This window comes from Limulus polyphemus, unplaced genomic scaffold (assembly GCF_000517525.1).
Source record: "Limulus polyphemus unplaced genomic scaffold, Limulus_polyphemus-2.1.2 Scaffold196, whole genome shotgun sequence".
In the NCBI taxonomy this organism is placed as follows: domain Eukaryota; kingdom Metazoa; phylum Arthropoda; class Merostomata; order Xiphosura; family Limulidae; genus Limulus; species Limulus polyphemus.
Window position 1 is genome coordinate 91,537 of NW_013665806.1, and position 20,363 is coordinate 111,899.

Sequence of the window (20,363 nt, forward strand, 5' to 3'; positions counted from 1 at the left end):
GAAACGGTAAAATTCCTGTTCATGATATAAAAGCGAATATAGGTACTAAGAGGGAATTAAATTAAATACCTTAACTTTTATAATTCGTCCAAAACAGTTCAAATTTATTTTTTCAATAGCTTGGGGGAAACTGTGTGTTTGTGTTATAATTATAAACTGATCTCATCTAACATAACATAGTACACACGTGCCGCATGATGCATACTAAGTGACTATAAGATGAAATAAAGCTCCTCAGTGGCAAAGATTCAATTAGATGTACTAGACAGAAACATGTGAGATTGATACTGAACCTTGTTAAGCCTTTTTTGTCTTCATCTTCATCGCCTTGTGTTTTAACTTATCTACAAGTATTTAAAATGTTATTTTAACTGATTATTGCTTAAAAGAACACAACTAATGCTTCACCACAACTAATTTTACCAAAATGTATCCCACGTCTAAATTATCAGAAATTATCAAAATAATAATTTTCGTGTTGTCGTGTTGTATTATTCAGAAAACACTCTGCTCAACGGAGTAGCTCATATATTGAATGAATTGTAAGCGCAGTATGTTTCTACAGAACTTCGCTGAAAATTATGTACAATATCAGTGGTCAACATTACGAGTTTAGTGTTGCAAATAACAGCTAAGATTTACTTTAAAATGTAAAATGTTATTCATTTCAAAATATATGATAGGAAATTTTGAAGTTAATTTAACTAAATTTATTTGTTTTTCGCCCATTGAACATTTACACGTTCATAATAATATTTAAGTCATAGTCCTGTCTTTGTAGAGATGGGGTGCTAAAATAATGTTTTATTGTAGGGCATAAACTGTTTGACTTGGTTTGGTTTTAGTAGACAACACTATTCAATTAAAACGTGTGAAATTCACATCTAATATATATATATTTTGGCCATGTAGGGCTGTTTTATATTCCCTTTGGTTCATAGTCCAGCAACGGTAACCTCTGAAGGTCACTGCCTAGAAGTGCTTAGAAGCCAAAGGGTGTTAGAAGCACGTTCTCTACTGAATTGCATGGCTGTGGGTATCAAAAATGAGTGATAAGCCTACACTGCTATGTTACTTTTCTGTTTAAACAAAATATTTGAGTATTAACCGTTCTATCCGTTTAATACTTCGAGTGGAAAGCTATGATTGTTTGTTTGTTTTTGAATTTCGCGCAAAGCTACACGAGGGCTATCTGCGCTAGCCGCCCCTAATTTAGCAGTGTAAGACTAGAGGGAAGTCAGCTAGTCATCACCACCCACCGCCAACTCTTGGGCTACTCTTTTACCAACGAATAGTGGGATTGACCGTCACATTATAACGCCCCCACGGCTGAAAGGGCGAACATATTTGGTGGGACGGGGATTCGAACCCGCGACCCTCAGATTGCGAGTCGAGCGCCTTATCCACCTGGCCATGCCGGGCCTGGAAAGCTATGAAGTGAAGGAGAAACGACGTAACACATAATTATAAAATCTGATGTTTTGATGTCACATTATATTAATAAACCGCCTAAAATTGATTATAAAATCTAATATAATAATGAAGATTTCAACAGAACCTATATAATAAGAATACAACGAAATGTAGCTTATGCCACACCTTTTTCTTCTTCTTTAGAACATCCATCTGTTTCAACCATTCCACAACCATAAAGTGTTTATGTTCATCATATGTTATGTATCATATTTTATGTTCTTTCACGCAACTATAGGCCATGTGCTTCTTGATAACTTGTGTGACTGCCATAACCTTTGCTTACCTCAAAACACCGCTTACTTAGTCAGGTCATCCGAGCACTAATTTGCTATGATGAAAGAAATAATAACATGCCCCATTTCAATAAAATACAAAACAAATAATGCTCTATAGTAAGCCCGCGGCTTACTCTTTTTGGGCACCTTTAAGTTTGCGTGTTAATATATAGGAGATACGCAATGTAGAGGCTAAAATAGGTATAAAAACCGTGACTATACTGACAAGGTATCTAATATATAGCGTAACGTTAAGACGTCGATGAAACTTAGGAAATTTTCCTAGTTGTTTGTTTTTGCCCTTCTGCTGTTGCCCTTCTGCTTATCTTCTGATAACACAAACATAATTTAGTAAATGTCTGTCCAAATTAGCATATAAATTAGGACATGGACATATAATGTGTTTGATACTGTAAACCGGAAATAAGTGTTACTTTACAGAAGAAAAATTACTAGAAACTGCCTCTGACGTATCTTAATAAATGAAAGTTGTAAATTTATGATAAACATTATACAAATATTAGTCGCTTTGTTGTATTTTTTGTGCATGTCTTATTGATGAATTGAAGTCGAATCGGAAATTGCATTACATGTAATGCCAGAAAAAGGTGTGAATCTCTAACCGTGAAAGGATTTCCAATGAAATTAAAAAACATCGCGTTTAGTTTTGTCTTCTGCAACAGTCTTTTCTAGCAATAATTTATTTACAAGTACAAAATGTTTCAAAAATTTTCTGCTGAGCATAAAAAAAAAGAGAAGAAAAGAAAAATGAGAGGAAGAGTTTAATAAGGCCATTAAATACGCCTTAAAAGTGTAGTGTCAGAAAAAGTGACTTCTAGAAAGCTACTTAAATGTTTCATATGCTTCATTATAAAGAAGAAGATCCTTTAGTTAATGTAGATAAGGCTATCATGACCAGCTAATCTAAAGTAAATCTAAACAAAGGTCGTTAAATCAGAGAACATTTTCATGGAAACTAAACAAAAGTCTAAAGTTGTCACAACCAGCTAAGTCAAGAAAATCTAAACAAATGTTTCACATTAGAGAACATTTTCAGAGAAGCTAAACAAATGTTTGAACATTTTTACAACCACATACAAGTGCAAAGACATCGAAGAAAGCTAAGCAAACATTGTCTTATCAAAGAAAATATCCAGAAAAACTAAACATACGTCTAAAGTTATCACAACCAGCTACAAACACAAAAAAAAACTCAAGAAAATGTACACAAACGCCTTTGTATTAGAGAAAATTTTCAACAAAACTAAACATATATTTGAATATTATTACAACCACATACAAGATCAAAAACGTTGAAGAGACCAAAAAAACGTCGTCATATCAGAGAAAATTTCCAGGAAAGCTCAACAAATGTTTGATCATTATTACAACCACATACAAGTACAAAAACATCCAAGAAAGCTAAGCAAACATTGTCGTGTCAAATTACTTAAATATGATCCGGAAACTCCTGAGTGAAATGTAGAAAATTAAAGAGGGCAAACGAAACAAGTGCTTTTATGTGTGTGACGGTATAGATGAAATCTCATAATCTTTTGTGAGTGTCGTATAAAGATCTGACGGTATAGATGAAATCTCATAATCTTTTGTGAGTGTCGTATAAAGATCTGACGGTATAGATGAAATCTCATAATTTTTTCTCTTAGAAACATAGCTGTTATCAAGAGTTAAGTTACCCCCTTACCCCATTGGAGTATAAAGCTCAATAGAGTTACAGATAGAAAATTTTATTGTTTTTTATTTAACCCCACAAGAAAAACTGCAAGAGTTTTTTTTAATTCCTCATGAGAGTTACTAGTAGGAAGCTTCTCATAGGCGCCTAACACATAAGACAGAAGGGGCGTATGCCCCAATTTTTTTACAGCTAGAGTACATGCAGTATTATTAACAGCTATGTTTTAATGACTTAGCGTTTTTACCCCTCTCCCCACACTTTCCAACAAAATTAGGCAGACATGAAGCTTCTGTAAAAATGAAATATGATAGATATTCAATCTAGAAACAATGTGAGGTAAGCCTACAGTTGTAATACTTCTTAGTTTTTTAATTAAATTTTCTTGGTATGATAATCTTTATTGTTTTTCTTTTTTTACTGGCAAACGTTTTTTTTTTTATAGGGGTGTAATATAAAAACTAATATGTGAAAATACACATCACGCGATAATGTCGAAGCCGGGCATTAACTTCTATGTTCTAGTAATATATGTCTTGTATTTTTTCCTTTTTTCTAATGGCATATATTTATCTTTAAATATATCCGTAAATCCCTTTTTCTTTTGCGCAGTTTATTTAAGAAATACAAATGCAGCTATTTAACCCATTTTTACACGCTTCGAGTAATAGCTTGCAGCCTCATCTTTTCCACTTTTCTAAATGTACTCGCCAGGCAGAAAGGAAGATGTCTGCCATAATCCCACAAACTGTGTTTATAATCATTTTATGGACAATGAACGCCCTGCGCGTGTAAGAGCCACTGCCCAGCTGGAGTTTTACAATCATCCTGGTGTTTCTTCTTCGAGAAAGTAGACGACTTGATAGCTTGATTACTGAAACCATTTATGACCTAAACCCACGCAACGCAGCTGCATAAGCAGGTATAACTATGATTACGCTCTTACATAATTCACGCCATGGTTCCTCCAAGCGGCTCTCTCTGGAGAATTAAATAACCTATGATTTCAGTCTGGTCCTTCCATCCTTTCATGAGTCAAGGAGTTGGGAGTCATTTCTGCGTGATTGTGTCCGGCTTTACGACCTTTCTGCTCTGAACCAATCACCTGACGAGCCTGTTTATTGTTCTGTTTGATCGTCCTGCTCACACGCATAGCCTAAGCGGACATGCCGACGCGCGCGCAAGTGAGCAGTAGGAAACAACACGGGCTTACTGATAACACCACTCCAATGTCTCCTGAGAGATTACGACGTAACGTGGCTGAAGGAAAAGCGGAGAAATGTACATGAAATATGGAGGAGAAAGAAAGTGTGTGATTAGAAGACACGAGAAACGTGACCACGGGCGTTACCCAACAGCGCCCCACCCTTCGAGAAGTTAAAAGCTCCAGACAATGACGGGCTCGAAAGCGAAGTTTCTGCGCCAAAACTGACGCCCAAAAATATCTTTTCCGCAAACTCTTAATTTCATGTTCCAAGGCACGACAAAAACAATAATCATATCATAATATTATGTTTCACTTTATTTACATGCTATTCTAGAGATAGTAGTAACAATTATGTACGTGGCGACAAGATGATTTTTGAAATGTACACGTAAACGCTTCACGGTTCTGAGAATCAAAGGTAGCCATTAACCCTATCTGATCACCTCAAGTCTTCTGCCTCTTTATTAATAGTATCAGCAAGATCTAATTTTCTGAATATATCATTACAATGCAATGTAACGTTACGGCATAAACTCAAAAACCGTATACTCGTTAGAAGAACAACCGCCACGTTTAGATTTCGTCCACAATTTTTCCACTTTCAAAAAAAGTTGTAATCAGACAACCACGCTAAGGCGAAGAAATCATTGAAAATTAAATGTAAAACTACATATATTGTAACTGTATGAATACCCGTGTATTAATGTCAATCCTATACTATCCAGCTAACGTTATTAACTGCATCAAACATACGGCGTTAAGAAATTATACAGAACTATTAAATACTAATTTGCTTAGTAATCAGAAAAATTTAGTGGTAGATAGGAAATTGTGATATAATTCAATTTTTTTTATTAAACATTCAAGTTTCAGCGCTTACTACTAATTGTGGTTCTTTAATATCTTGAAAAGTACGCACAATATATGTAAAACTGCGCACATGTAGAGATACACAATAAAGGTAAAACTGCGCACATGTAGAGATACACAATATATGTAAAACTGCGCACATGTAGAGATACACAATATATGTAAAACTGCGCACATGTAGAGATACACAATATATGTAAAACTGCGCACATGTAGAGATACACAATATATGTAAAACTGCGCACATGTAGAGATACACAATATATATAAAACTGCGCACATGTAGAGATACACAATGTATGTAACATTGATCAAACGTCTTGCTATAATTCTTATAATTGTGCACACTACTCTAATACATAGAGCAACGTGTATACATTACATCTTCTGTCATGTTTTAATATATACAGATCTATAGTAGAATTTTATTCCTACATTCTACATCCAGCTGATGTTCATTCTATTATACAGTACCTCCAACCCAGTGAACGTTAATATTCAAAGATATATGCTTATTTAGAAATAATTTGCTTATGAAAAATAGATATTAAATTTACTATTTCTTTTACGTTCTATATTTAAACTACGCAAAAGTTTCTTTGCTTACTAGGAACACGTAAATAATATGTGAGATATTTGTTTTATTTTCATTTTTAGAGGCTTTTGGTTGTGACTTAGTCGTATAAACCTTTTTATAATACGATGCATGCTACTTTAGTTGAATATATATATATATTTATATTGATAATTGAGACTATTTAAATAACGTGATGTTGTTATACGTAAAAGTTGTGTACCAAGTTACAAGTTCTTTACATAAACTGTTTTTATGTGAGATTGGTGAACAGTTTTCTATTTTGACTTTAAATATACAGAACTGGGTAGAGTAATAGTCTTTATGTACAAATATGATGTACAACACTGCAAATTTGTTTTACCGTTGAGATTCACAAACGTGGCTATTACATTTGATGATAGGAAACAAAGTATTTTAGAAAATGAACCCCTCCTTTGAAGGAATTAAAATTATAACCTCAAAACTAAAAGAAACCATGTTACTATACTACGAACTCTTATAATCCTAAACTGGGTGAACTGAAAACGTAAGTGATATTTACTGGGGGCAGCTATAGCCCATAACTGAAGGGTGGGGGGGGGGGATAGAAGATGACGCCAGGACTGAAATCTAAGTGTTTATCTCAACAAAATGGAGACATGTCCGAATAAAAAACTGAAAACTTGTAACATGTCCAAAAAATAGGGTCGATGAACAGTAAAAGTACTCAGCAGAAATTATGACGTAAGGTAACTAATGCGTATTTAGTTTTATCATAGGTATTTCTAGTTAAAACTATAAAAAGAATGCTACATTTAGTAAATAGGTAACTCCTAAATTTTTGTTGAAATTCTTTATTCATTAAAGAGAAGAAATTTCACGATTATCGTGTTCCATCACATTATCTGTACTAATAATATTATTTTGTTCCACACATTATCCCTACTATCTAGCAAGTACATGATTATCGTATTCCATTACATTATGCCAACTAACAAGCAAGTTTACGATTATCGTGTTTCATCACATTATCTCTACTAATAATATTATTTTGTTCCACACATTATCCCTACTATCTAGCAAGTACATGATTATCGTATTCCATTACATTATGCCAACTAACAAGCAAGTTTACGATTATCGTGTTTCATCACATTATCTGTACTAATAATATTATTTTGTTCCACACATTATCCCTACTATCTAGCAAGTTCATGATTATCGTATTCCATTACATTATGCCAACTAACAAGCAATTCACGATTATCGAGTTTAATCACATTATCCCTATTAACAAAAAAATGTATTATATACAAAAAACTTTTTAACATTTTATTATTTGTCATCTAACATTATATTAGTTGTCATCATAATAATAGTTTGCTAAAACCGTCTCGTTGTATATAGACATTTTGCCAAGAAGACGAATGCTGTGTACCTTACAATTGTTCATTCATATCGTAAATACACCTAGATTCCGATACTGAAGAGGGTGTTTCAATATTCTACTAAGATAAAGTAAAATCATTTATAAAATGAACATTTTATTATAGTAAGGGTAATGTCCAAAGCTTACTCTAATATATGTAGTTTTGAAAATAACAATGTTCATTATTTTACTGTTGACAATTTGAGTTTGAAACATAAATTAATGTATAATTAAGAAATATAAAAGAATGTGTAAATATTGAAATATGATATTGTCGCCTTTAGTCAAGCACATTCATAGTACACATGAAAAAATCACAAAATAATTCTGCTAAAAATCAGAACTGGTGAAATTTGCTGGAAGTGTAAATGCACTTATTGTAGATATTACTACATTACTGGTAACCCCCTCTAGACGAGATAAAATGTCTAACAATTTGTAAGTAAAATCGTTTAGGACCAGTCTGATTAGCAGATGATTTTAGATTATTAATTTATTAATTACTAATGCATGTTGATCTTTTGTAACTTCAACAATACTCGTCTCAACCTGAACTCTTCCAATTCGGTCTACATGGCTGTGAGGAAGAAGCCATAAAACGCAAGACAATTTTAAGTTTTAAAGCACATGGAATGTTTATTGGTGTGTCTCAATTTATTTTCGCAAGGGCTATTAAAGTGTCTGCACCTAACCTAAATTTTGAAAAGGCGTTATAAAGAAATTTGTCCAGAGAACTCCACGGTAATAACAGAAAATGTTATTAGGTGAAACCAATAATTCAGCAAGTTCATTCTGACAAATAACAGAACATTGTAAATGTATATTAAACCTGATTTATCAGAACCACTCGCATTCAGCATCTGGCGTTATATGCTAATGTTTCATGATGATTCATTAGATACAATTTGCTGTACGTAAAACTTCGCGCAAATTTAGATATTCGTTCGGAAGAAAGATTGATGTATGGAATAAAATAAGTTTACTTGTAGTTACAAGAGCCCTCAAAATAAGCTTCGGATTGTTAATCATGATAATAACAAAAATTCAAACGTATTCCAAATGTGCTAATAAGTACGTAATAAAAAGAAAAAAGAAAGATTATCAAATAACAAAGATTTACAATGTGAAGATATTTAACGAAAATATTTAATATATTGGACATCTTGACTTACATACAGTGATCAGTTAATACTCTGGATAGGTACAATTTGTTAGCCTATCAAGCACGGAGCCAGCATGTGGTATGAGTGACGTCACAAACAAGATACTTTAGACTTGGATGTTAATATTGAAAAAGAGCATAGGTAAAAATGATCGTGCATTGTTTATCATCTTCAAACAGTGGGAATGTGTCCACTGCCTTTGCAAACAATCAGCTTGATCGTATTGTGATTGGTGTGTACCTGTAAAAATAGTTTTCTTACATAGCTAGAACGTTCTAAACAAAAACCATCTAATTCTTACCAGCTTACGATCAATCTTTTAAAGGTCGAGTCTTTGGGTTTTACAAGATACTGAAACTGCGTTACACAGCAATATTGATGTATAAATATTTTGGGGAGGAAAACAAAAGTAGATGGGAACACATTCTTTACTGTACACATACTTAAATAAAATTATTTGAAAGTTCACGTTGAACTAGTTTCGGGGAAAATGAACACTTTATATAATAACTTTCCACAGTATCTGAAATGTTATCCATTTGAAATAAAAGTGCATATTTTGTATTATAATATTCCACAATAAATCAACGTTTTCTTTTAATCTTACTCTTTTTTTTACAGTTCTTTCTGAATATGTCTATATGTAACAGGTCTTTATATCATACTTCAAAACACGAATTTGTAAAAAAAGGAAAAATATTTTTAAGGTAGTACCATCTTCTTAAGTAAATTGGAAGAATTTATATTTTACAAAAATTCATCTGAAGTAAGAGAATACTTTACGAACCAAGTCATACTAATGTAAAATATTTCTTTTTTTACAGTCCAAGATATTTATTCAAGGCTCCAGGTATTTTATAAATAATATTTTGCTTATACGATGATCTTATCCAATGCAATATTTAACCTGGTTTATGATTTATTTAATCGCTTTAATTATTATAATAGTAGTTGTTTTACTAAGCACCATAACACTACTAAATTATCAATTGTTTATAAAAGTGTATTTTAAGTATTTTAAAAATATACGGAGTCAAATTATATATTTCAATATTATTGGCACAGCTTTAGGTATATTTATACTTTATATAATTATTATTACCGAGTTATGATATCAGATCGCTATTCATTTTATTTTGATAACTGAACACCAAGCTGCTGTTGTCCTTCGAAAGCTGAAACCGAAACAGAACGATTCATCGTCTTAAATATTACGGAGTATTCAATAACACATTACTTGTCATAGCGTCTATATTAGTATATACGTACATTTTAACCCTTTACCGTATTTAACTATCTATATTATACACACACACGTTAGAATCCTCTCTCAGTATTTAAAGTATAGCGATTAGTGGCCTAGTGATTAGTTCCAAACTGTAAAGCCAAGGGTCCAGGATTCACATCCGTTACAGTAAAATCGTGCTCCGAACTTCGGGGCCTTGGATTCGTTATAAGAGTGGCAGTAAAATCTCACTCTTCGACTAAAGTAGTCCAACAGCTGGAAATGGATTTTGTCTGCCAGCTGCATTTCATATAGTCTAACAGCTCAAAATTAGGAACAGCTAGCTCATACAGTATTTTTATAGCTTTGTGCAAACATCCGAAAGAAACAAACTTGATGATGACATGAGTTTGTCGAAACGTTGTACGCTTATAATAAAGTTTCTTTCATTACCCATTCTCCAAACTTCATTTTCTAAAAAAAGTGGGTTCCTCGTCATCAGAAGTATACGTTTATGTATATATGTTAAAATATCTCTCTGTATTTGAAGTATATATATCTTTATATAAGATACAAAGCCTCTCTTTATTTAAAAAACGCTATTTTGTGATTCTTTATAAAGTTTATAAAGTGCTTTCTTTAAGTTTACTTATCTTCGGACTATTTTCCGTTTATTTCTTGTATATTTTGATATTCAGTTATAAGTTTCTTAATAATGTTTCTTAAACTTTACAAATCATGTTATACATACAGACAGATATTTTGTCTAGCAGATTCTGTATTTACGTGATAATCAAGTATCATAATAATAATCGCACGTAAAGATACTCACGTTATCAGTTGTTGATATTCCCGTCGTTATCAAGTTCAAAATAATTTAGTTATTATTCAGCCTTATATTTCATGATAAAGAGTGACTCACTGAAGCAATTGGTTAAGTGAAACCAAATTGTACTATCTGTCTATCTGTCTGTCTATCCGCCTGTCTATTCAGCTTAAAACATTCGGTTCTATTTCAAGTTGTCCTCCTGTGGACCAATGGGAAGTTTACGGACTTACAGAGCTAAAATCAGGTGTTTTATTCCCATCGGTTGACAGAGTATAGATTGCCCATTGAGTAACTTTGCACTAAAAAGAATAATTCAATATTTTACCCACGTAGTAGCTTTGCACTAAAAACAATAATTCAATATTTTACCCACGTTTTGGCAAGTATTGAATCCTACCGATTTCTTAATAAAACTCAAGAAACAGTGGATTTTTAATGAATAAGTGAAGGAATAAAATTTTAGATTATAGTTCACTGATTGCAAATATTCGATAGTCTGTAACACAGAGAAACGTAAGAGGCCAAAAAGATACTGAACGTGGCTTTAATAGTTAGATACTGAATTTCATTTTAATAACATTCTTCTTTGATACTTTCAGTTGAGATTTACCTTGTAGGTTTAAAAACACGTACAAATACTACCGAAGTGTTATTAATACAATGCTGTTTTCGATTTTAATATACTAATTTAATATAGTTTTTTACGCCTGTTGCGAGCGGCCTGACTGTACTTCGAAGAGCTGGTTAACGTGTCCGTGAGTGTATAACTCCCCAACGTGATTTACACGCCATTTTGTCAAGTTCTTGGCGAAACTTCATCTCTATTTCTTTCCCAGAACGAGTAATTTGCACGTAGATCAGGAGACAATGGGACAGAATCAAATCAAGGAAGGATTTATGAACATCTCGTGAGGTGGCCTTTTAAGGGTTAAGACAGAGAAGAAAGATATATATACCGGGTATATTTTACCCTTATTTTAAATAGACGTTCTACATGCATGTAGAAAACGCGCAATGCTTTATCCTCTTTACCTCTGTCTAGACTTGATAGATAAAAAAATACAATAGAAAATTCAAATATATATATTTAATAAGTGCCCTTTAAACTAATAACAAATTAAATAAGTAAAATGCGTGCTGCCATTTTTACGCATTATATGTGTATTTTACTTTTAGATTTAAACTGTTTGTTTTTGAACACTCGAAACACTTGAACAAAAGATCTGTCTACTCTAACCGTCTCTAATTTTGAACAGATAGGATACATGGGAATCTAGTCAACAACATTTTTTGGCTGTTTTTGGAGGTAAAGGAACACGAACTATGGACTCCCAAATCGTACTTTAACTATTAGACCACGTTCGGCCAGATTTAAAGCTGAATCAGTCTAGGCTTATCAAGACAACAAGTGTAAACTAAATGAGTTACGCTTAAAATACAAAAACTTTTACTCCTATGCAAATATGCCCCCCAGTAGCACAGCGGTATGTCTGCAGACTTACAACGCTAGAAACCGGGTTTCGATACCCGTGGTGGGCAGAGCAAAATGGCCTATTATGTAGCTTTGTGCTTAATTACGAACAAACAAACCTATGCAAATAGAACGGTAGCAAGCTATTCTAAAAATAACAGTGTGGTTTGGTAAACATACAGCAACTGTAATATTAATGAGGTAATGTAACACTGAAACTTTAAATCCACAAACCTATGGGCTAGGTTGTTTAGTACATATTAAAATGTTATATTAATGATACAGTCTCGGCTAAGGAAGTTTAAGCACCATTATCTATCCTAATGAAGTAAAACTAAGTCCATATCTGAGATCCGGTGCTCTGCTTGACAGCTCCATTCGTCTATGATGACTTTAAGTTACTGACGTAACAGTAAACATCTTAGTTTGTATCTTTAATCACCCAATGGTTCAGCGATAAGCTTAAGGGCTTAAAACATGATAATTGGGGTTAGATCCCAGCGACGGACACCATGAAGTTGGCAGAATATATCTTAATTTGAACACATACTGGGGAAAAGATTTCCTACAATTTACGAAATACTCAACTTTATTTTATTTTTTTATCAAACGAAACATCATAAGTTCTGCATTAAACATGTGGATCACATCTTATTTTGTATTCTTCGTCTTATATCAGATTAAATTCAAATATCCAAAATCACTTAGCTTATTTTCACTACATAAAAAAGTATGAAAGAACACCAATATTTTGCCGCCTGCACACGTAAAACGTGATCTTGTAAGCTGACCAACAGTAAGTATCTGATATCTGTGATATCATCTTGTAAGCTGACCAACAGTAAGTATCTGATATCTGTGATATCATCTTGTGAGCTGACCAACAGTAAGTATCTGATATCTGTGATATCATCTTGTAAGCTGACCAGCAGTAAGTATCTGATATCTGTGATATCATCTTGTAAGCTGACCAACAGTAAGTATCTGATATCTGTAACATTATGAGTTGAAAGCACCAAGACGATTTCTTTATAACATATATCCGCATAAGGAAACTACTGTTCACAAAATAAGTACCCAAATTAAATGAGGCGACACGGTATTAATTTCCAAGATAAAACTATTAATGTTTAAAAATACATTACTGTTCGAATGTCACAACGTAGCGCGTTATTTCAGTTCTTGTATCTAACTTCCAAAGAAAAGAAAACTAAAAAAAGAAAATAAGTACCCAAATTAAATGAGACGACACGGTATTAATTTCCAAGATAAAACTATTAATGTTTAAAAATACATTACTGTTCGAATGTCACAACGTAGCGCGTTATTCCTGTTCTTGTATCTAACTTTCAAAGAGAAGAAAACAAATTTTACAAGGTAAATTTAAAGTGAAGTCTGTATAATATTTCAATCCTATTATTGGGAATATGTGAAACTCTTTCTTCTGCATCTTGTGTTCAAAACAATATATTCAATCTTAGCTGCAGCTGCTTTACCCTAGACACTATATAACTCTGCTTAACATACGCGGTTATATCAGCAGCTGAAAGATGTCGAACAGGAACTTACTTATAGTTGTTTTTCCCCAAACAGTACATAGCTTAGTAAAATACACCTGAAAACACAAACTATCGTAACGGCTGCTAAAACACGTCGAACAAGAACTTATTTATAGTTGCTTTTCCCAAACAGTATATAGCTTAGTAAAATACACCTCGAAACACAAACTATCGTACCAGTAGTTGAAACATGTCGAACAGGAACTTATTTATAGTTGTTTTTCCCCAAACAGTACATAGCTTAGTAAAACACACCTCAAAAGCACAAACTATCGTAACAGCTGCTAAAACATGTCGAACAGGAACTTATTTATAGTTGCTTTTTCCCCCAAACAGTACATAGCTTAGTAAAACAAACCTCAAAACACAAACTATCGTAACAGCTGCTAAAACACGTCGAACAGGAACTTATTTATAGTTGCTTTTCCCCCAAACAGTACATAGCTTAGTAAAACACGGTTCAAAACACAAACTATCGTAACAGCTGCTAAAACACGTCGAACAGGAACTTATTTATAGTTGTTTTTCCCCAAACAGTATATAGCTTAGTAAAACACGGTTCAAAACATACATTGTCAGATCAGTAGCTGAAACATGTCGAAGAAGAACTTAATCACAGCTTTCTTTTCGCATACACTACTCAGTTTATCAAAACCAAACGTAATGTCAGCTTCTGTAAAACGTCGAACAAGATCATAGTTTTAGATATGTTTTTTCTGACATTAAAATAAAAAAGTAAATGTCTTTTTATATCATGAACAATTACTTAACAATATAAAGAGACGAAAGCGGCTTTAATAATTTATCGAACACTGTGTTACCAAACTACATCTTGATAAACTGTATATATCGCATTTTAGCTGAAACCTTTAACCCAAAATAATTATTTATCCTTAACTCAAATTCTTAACATCCTTAACTAAAATTTTTAACCCATTATCTACTGAATAGTAAGACCTTCATATTCTTAGCAAAAACTGTTAATACAAGGTAGAGAATAATAAGAATTATACAGTGTTAGGTTAAACTCTAATGTAAAGTACATAATAATGATATATATATATATATATATATCCATATCTAAATTTATTAACTCTATAGGACCAGAAATAAAATTTATATAACAGTAACTCAAACTCTTGACTCTATGGACCATAATTATAAAAGTTATACAACATTAGTTCAATCTCATAATTTTATAGGAGAATAATAATAAGAGTTATACAACATTAGTTGGAACGCTTAATTTTATATGACTATAATGATAAATGTTATTCAACATTAACTCACGCTCTTAACTCTACAGGACCATAATAATAAGAGCTTTACCACATTAGCTCAAACTTTTAACTCTATACGACCATAATAATAAGAGATATACACCATAACCCTATCCAGGAATCTAAAAACCTCTCGATAAATATTAATAAAAAAGTTCATATTCTTAGCTCACTACCTTAATAACTCAGAGTACAAATTAGTGAAGTTACCATAACGTTAACTCAAAATTTAGTACATGTTAAGCTATCATATTTTCAACTCAAACTTTTCTTATTAAAGCGTGACTTTTAGTTAATAACTTTAACACAGTCTTATCGAAGCATAACCTTATTCGTATCTTATATCACTGATGAAAAGGTATATTCATGTTCTTACAGTATTTTTCACAGAATGAAACGCACTGCTGCACACTGCTTATTCACAGTTCCCCATTACATTAATTGTATGGGTTCTCTCGTAATTTATTCTACAATATCTCAAGCACTTTAAAATCATGTTGATTGCTTGTGGATTAACAAATATTTCTACCGGTAAAAAAAGTGTTTACGTAAGATACATTAAAACAAATTACTACCAGCTGAAGTATAAAGGATAGTCAGCTTAACGCTGCAAAAATACAGTCCGAGGTTATCCTTTGTTAGCAGGATTCTGCCTGGATGAAACGGAAACAAAGCTTAATACTTTATAGGGTAAATCCTGAACACACACACAGCAGGAAATATCAAAACATACAAACGTTGTAAACGAACTCCTACCCCTTGATTTGTATAACAACGTGTTAGGGCTGTTTTTCTACAAAGAATGTTGAATGAATGTAGTTTTTTTAAATAATATCTTAGTTTCTACAGCCGGCTTCTGGAAATATACACTAATATTATTCTCGTTCTATAAAAACGCAAACTAATAACCAAAGGAACAAATCCTATACAAACGAAATATAGATTAATTCGGCTGGCATATCTTACGTTTGTTACAAATCAGTTTAATAAATATCAACGTTAATGGTCTAGATAAACTTAAAGTACCGTGCTTTCATGGCAGGTTCGTGTAGCTAAAAGTAAACAGCCACACATTAATTATCAGAAATGTTCGTATATATATATATGACTTACACGAAAATATGCTAGTATATATATATATATGGATTACTTATATGAAATCACCAGCCAAACAATGTTATAAAAGGGGAACCCAATATTTACCTTAAGGTAGCGCCAGCGCTAACTCTTGTTGTCTCTTTTTCTATAGAAAAGAAGTAACAATCTGGTTTAGTTGTTCATATTAGTCCGTATTAGATCTCCACAAATGTAGAGAGTTCTGAATACACTTATAGCTAACTACAAAGAGAGAGCACGCCTGTGACGACGTAAGTAACATGACTGCTTTCTTACTTTCCAATCTCACTTCTGAATGAAAAGAACTAATTCTGGGCGCTGCAGGACAAATAAGGGCGAGGCGGCCGTTTCTCAAGAAAATTGAATATCAGACGCGACGCGCTTCATGTAGGTTTCATAATATGAAATACAGAAGGCGGGTGTTTACAATTTGCCGTAATTGTAGTGCATAGGAACAATCGTGTCGTCATTCCATCATTGCTGGCGTACTTTAATATCCGGACATGCCTCCAATAGATCGCTAATTTGATCAGCCTGCCCGTAATAAGCGTTTCCAATTTGGTTGAGTGGCTGTTGGCGGGGCACGAGCTAGGGCTGCTGCGAGCCCTCGCGGAACAGATCTGTTCTCACGAAAAATGGTGGGAAAAGTTAATTAAAAACCGAATGAGAGGAAATTGGAATTGGCAAACCTTCTAAAGCCTTGTTCCGAGAGAGTAGGGCCAGTAGAACGTCTGGATTTGGCGTGGTAGCGTCGGTAACTGCAGCCGCACGGACCATGGTGGACATGCCGGCCACTGCCCGTCCTTTCGCCGCAGATATGCGCGAGTGTCGACGTGCCGTCTTGTCGGGAAGGATGAAGGTATTTTGTCCCCAGAACCAAGTCACCTCCGTGGTTTAATTTGGCTAAGTGCTCCACGATCTCTTGCCAGAAAAGCCAAGTGTGTCACCAGTTGCCTGACAGGCCGTTCTTCACTGCCTGGTCAACATCGAGCACGTGACCCGCCATCGTGCATACTTATGCAGACAGCTAGGCCTAGCGCTCCACCCCTGCACCGCAAGACCCAGTCAGCGCCGGAAGAAGAGATAAGCAGGCGGAGATCTAGGCATGTCTCTTGCCAGCAGAACGGAAAGGACCAGGAAAAGACTCAAACTTTGAAAGAACTTTCGTCAAAGAAACCGTGAAGATATCAACATACGTGTATCTGAACAATTTCTATTTCACAATCTAGGGTCTTAACGTATTCCAAATGTTGTAATAGTTTTCTAACACATCTATACGGAAAGCTTTGACGCCATTATGGAGGAAGTTCACTGAGTTGCTTTTAAATGCGGATAAACTTGATACTACAGTTTCAAATACCACAGAAGTTCTATTGTAAACTAAAGTTCGTGAAATTTTGTGAATAGGTATTTACGTGGATAGAATATAGCCATGTTAATGTACAGCCTTTAACGTAAGTATGAAATAGGGTACTTTGAGAAAAGATAAGCGATTATACATAACTACGATAGACATTTTTGAAACGACAACAGCTGGCTCATTTCAATCTATCTATCAACACTTTCATGCTATGTAAGACCCGAAACATTAGTTAACACACTTAAACTGTTGTAACTTAGATAGATAAGAAAAATACGTGTAACTCTTAGCAACCTACCTTGTCAGACGTATTAAATAAATATGTTTTACGTTACCGATTAGCTAAACTCCACAAGTAAAGTCTTATTCTCTCACTTTCAAAATAAATCAAATTAGTAAACTTTACTTTTTATAGTAAGCACCAAATGTCTCTTTCCGTTGAAGATAATTTATGTTCAAGCTAAACAGGATATTTCCTGTCTCTCTTTGTTATATTATACATTCTGCTATCGCTTTATACACTTTTTAAGCATATGAATGAAAAATATCGTTAATTTAACTGAATGCTTTCTCTAACGTTAAAATATCACATAATTTTTCACAATAACCGTTTATCAAAGTAGCAGGACATTCTGTAAAACTTTATTTTCTGCACGACTCAAACTCCTAATGATTATCATTTGTCAAGGTAGCAGGGCATCCTGTAAAACGGTATTCTCTGCATTACGCAAACTATTCATGATTATCATTTGTCAAGGTAGCAAGGTACCCTGTAAAACGGTATTCTCTGCATTACGCAAACTATTCATGATTATCATTTGTCAAGGTAGCAGGGCACCTGTAAAACGGTATTCTTTGCACTACGCAAACTATTCATGATTATCATTTGTCAAGGTAGCAAGGTACCCTGTAAAACGGTATTCTCTGCATTACGCAAGCTATTCATGATTATCATTTGTCGAGGTAGCAAGGTACCCTGCATAACTATCTTCTCCGCCAAACTCCGTCGAGTTTGTTGAAAAAGCGACGGTAATGGAAGAAGAATTTGCGTAGTCACTTCTAGCATCGAAGGAAGTGATTCGCGTAGTCACTTCTAGCATCGAAGGAAGTGATTCGCGTAGTCACTTCTAGCATCAAAGGAAGAATTCGCGTAGTCACTTCTGGCATCGAAGTAAGTGATTCGCGTAGTCACTTCTAGCATCAAAGGAAGAATTCGCGTAGTCACTTCTGGCATCGAAGGAGTTCCATTTCTCTTAAGCAATTATTCTTAGTAGTTAAAGCATTTGCTTCAATAAAATGAAATTACATCTGATTGTTTGTTCTTTTATTGTAAACCTCAATACTTTCTCTTTAACTGAACAATAACCAACTAATTACATGTTCAAGATAGGATATATGCATATTTTAAACAACAGTTTCTGTTTTTGATAAGGAATAAATTCATTAAGAATCGGTAATAAAGTAATTAGAATTACTTGAACACTTAGTAACATAAAATTATCTTATCTTAACTATGAACAAAATATATTTGGAAAGTTTGTTATTTTTTCGCTAATCTTATAAAGTAATTATAAGACAAACCTTCTAAGATAATTTTTTATCACTATGTAAGTCATATACATCAGTGGCAAATAGAGCTTATCATGAATATACAGTCATGGTAATTTCAAATTCGATGACGAGGAACCCACTTAGAGACTAATAATGGTTGGAGACGGCTTGAATGGGTAATGAAGAAAAACTTTAATATAACAGGTGCCTGATGATGACAAAACTTTGTCGAAACGTTGTACATTTGCTGTTATGTTAAACTTATATTAAAGTTTTTCTTCATTACCCATTCAAGCCATCTCCAACCATTAACAGTCATGGTAAGGTGTTGTTTATACCACAATATACCATCATCAAAATATTCATCATTAGTTTATAACCATTAATTTCGTCAGGTTATTTTTTTAAAATTGTTATGTTAGATAGCACAACACTTCTTCACCAAGAACTAAACGAATGGGCAAAAAAAAGATAATGAACTTACTTAGTTGTTATTATAGATTTATGTGGGTTTAAAGTATTTTGCCCACAAAAAATGCAATTATTTAGTCTATGTTAGATACTCGTAAAGAATAGCTAATTATTGTGGATTTAACTTTATGTTAAACAACTATTTTTGCGTGATATCCAAATCATACTAGTATGAAATAATTTACAAATTCTAAAATAAATTTATTTTAGTATCCAAACATAATTGAATTTATACATTAATTTGGACCTGATCGGTATAGAAAGTGACCTTAAGTTATTTTCTAATCATATATGATTATTTCCCCAAATTAACTTATGGGAAATGTGTTAAAAACGAAATATAGAGAGATTTCTGATACAGGTAGTTTACATTTCAGAAGTGATATGATTTAGTGATGTAAGTGTTTGATGCACAGAGTGGATTTATATATTATCAAAAGCAGAGCTAACACTATTAAATAAAGTGATACGCAGTCTTGATTTATCTGTTAAATAAGTGACTCCCAAGGAAACATACTTTTATCAACTTTAATATATTACGTCTTACCGAAAAAACTAAACAAACAAAACTCGCAAATATTGTAGTAGTTGTGGTGCTGTAATTAAAGGAATAATATCCTAAAAAAAATAAACGTGTATCTATAGTTAAAGCAGCTACGAAAAGTGAAAATACCTGAAAATACTTGAGCGCTAGGTATTTGAAGTGTTGTGATTTTATGTGTTATGTCCTGTTTTAAACTAAAAACATTGATATTTTAAAACCTCAAAAATTGTATTAGTTCATTGAGTTGTACACAGATTATATAAATATTGGGAATGAAAATGGAACTCA

The 20,363-nt window shown here is 33.2% G+C and overlaps 1 protein-coding gene across 1 annotated transcript in view; it reads right to left on the reverse strand.

Moving 5' to 3' along the window:
• The window catches only part of LOC106478278 (LIM/homeobox protein Lhx3-like), a 91,460-nt gene extending 72,237 nt beyond the window's left edge, over window positions 1–19,223 (reverse strand). The window contains exon 1 of the mRNA XM_013938809.2: window positions 16,839–19,223. Within this exon, the coding sequence (XP_013794263.1) occupies window positions 16,839–16,935 (97 nt within the window). The 5' untranslated portion in view covers window positions 16,936–19,223. The remainder of the gene's footprint in view (window positions 1–16,838) is intronic.
• Window positions 19,224–20,363: the final 1,140 nt, after the last annotated feature.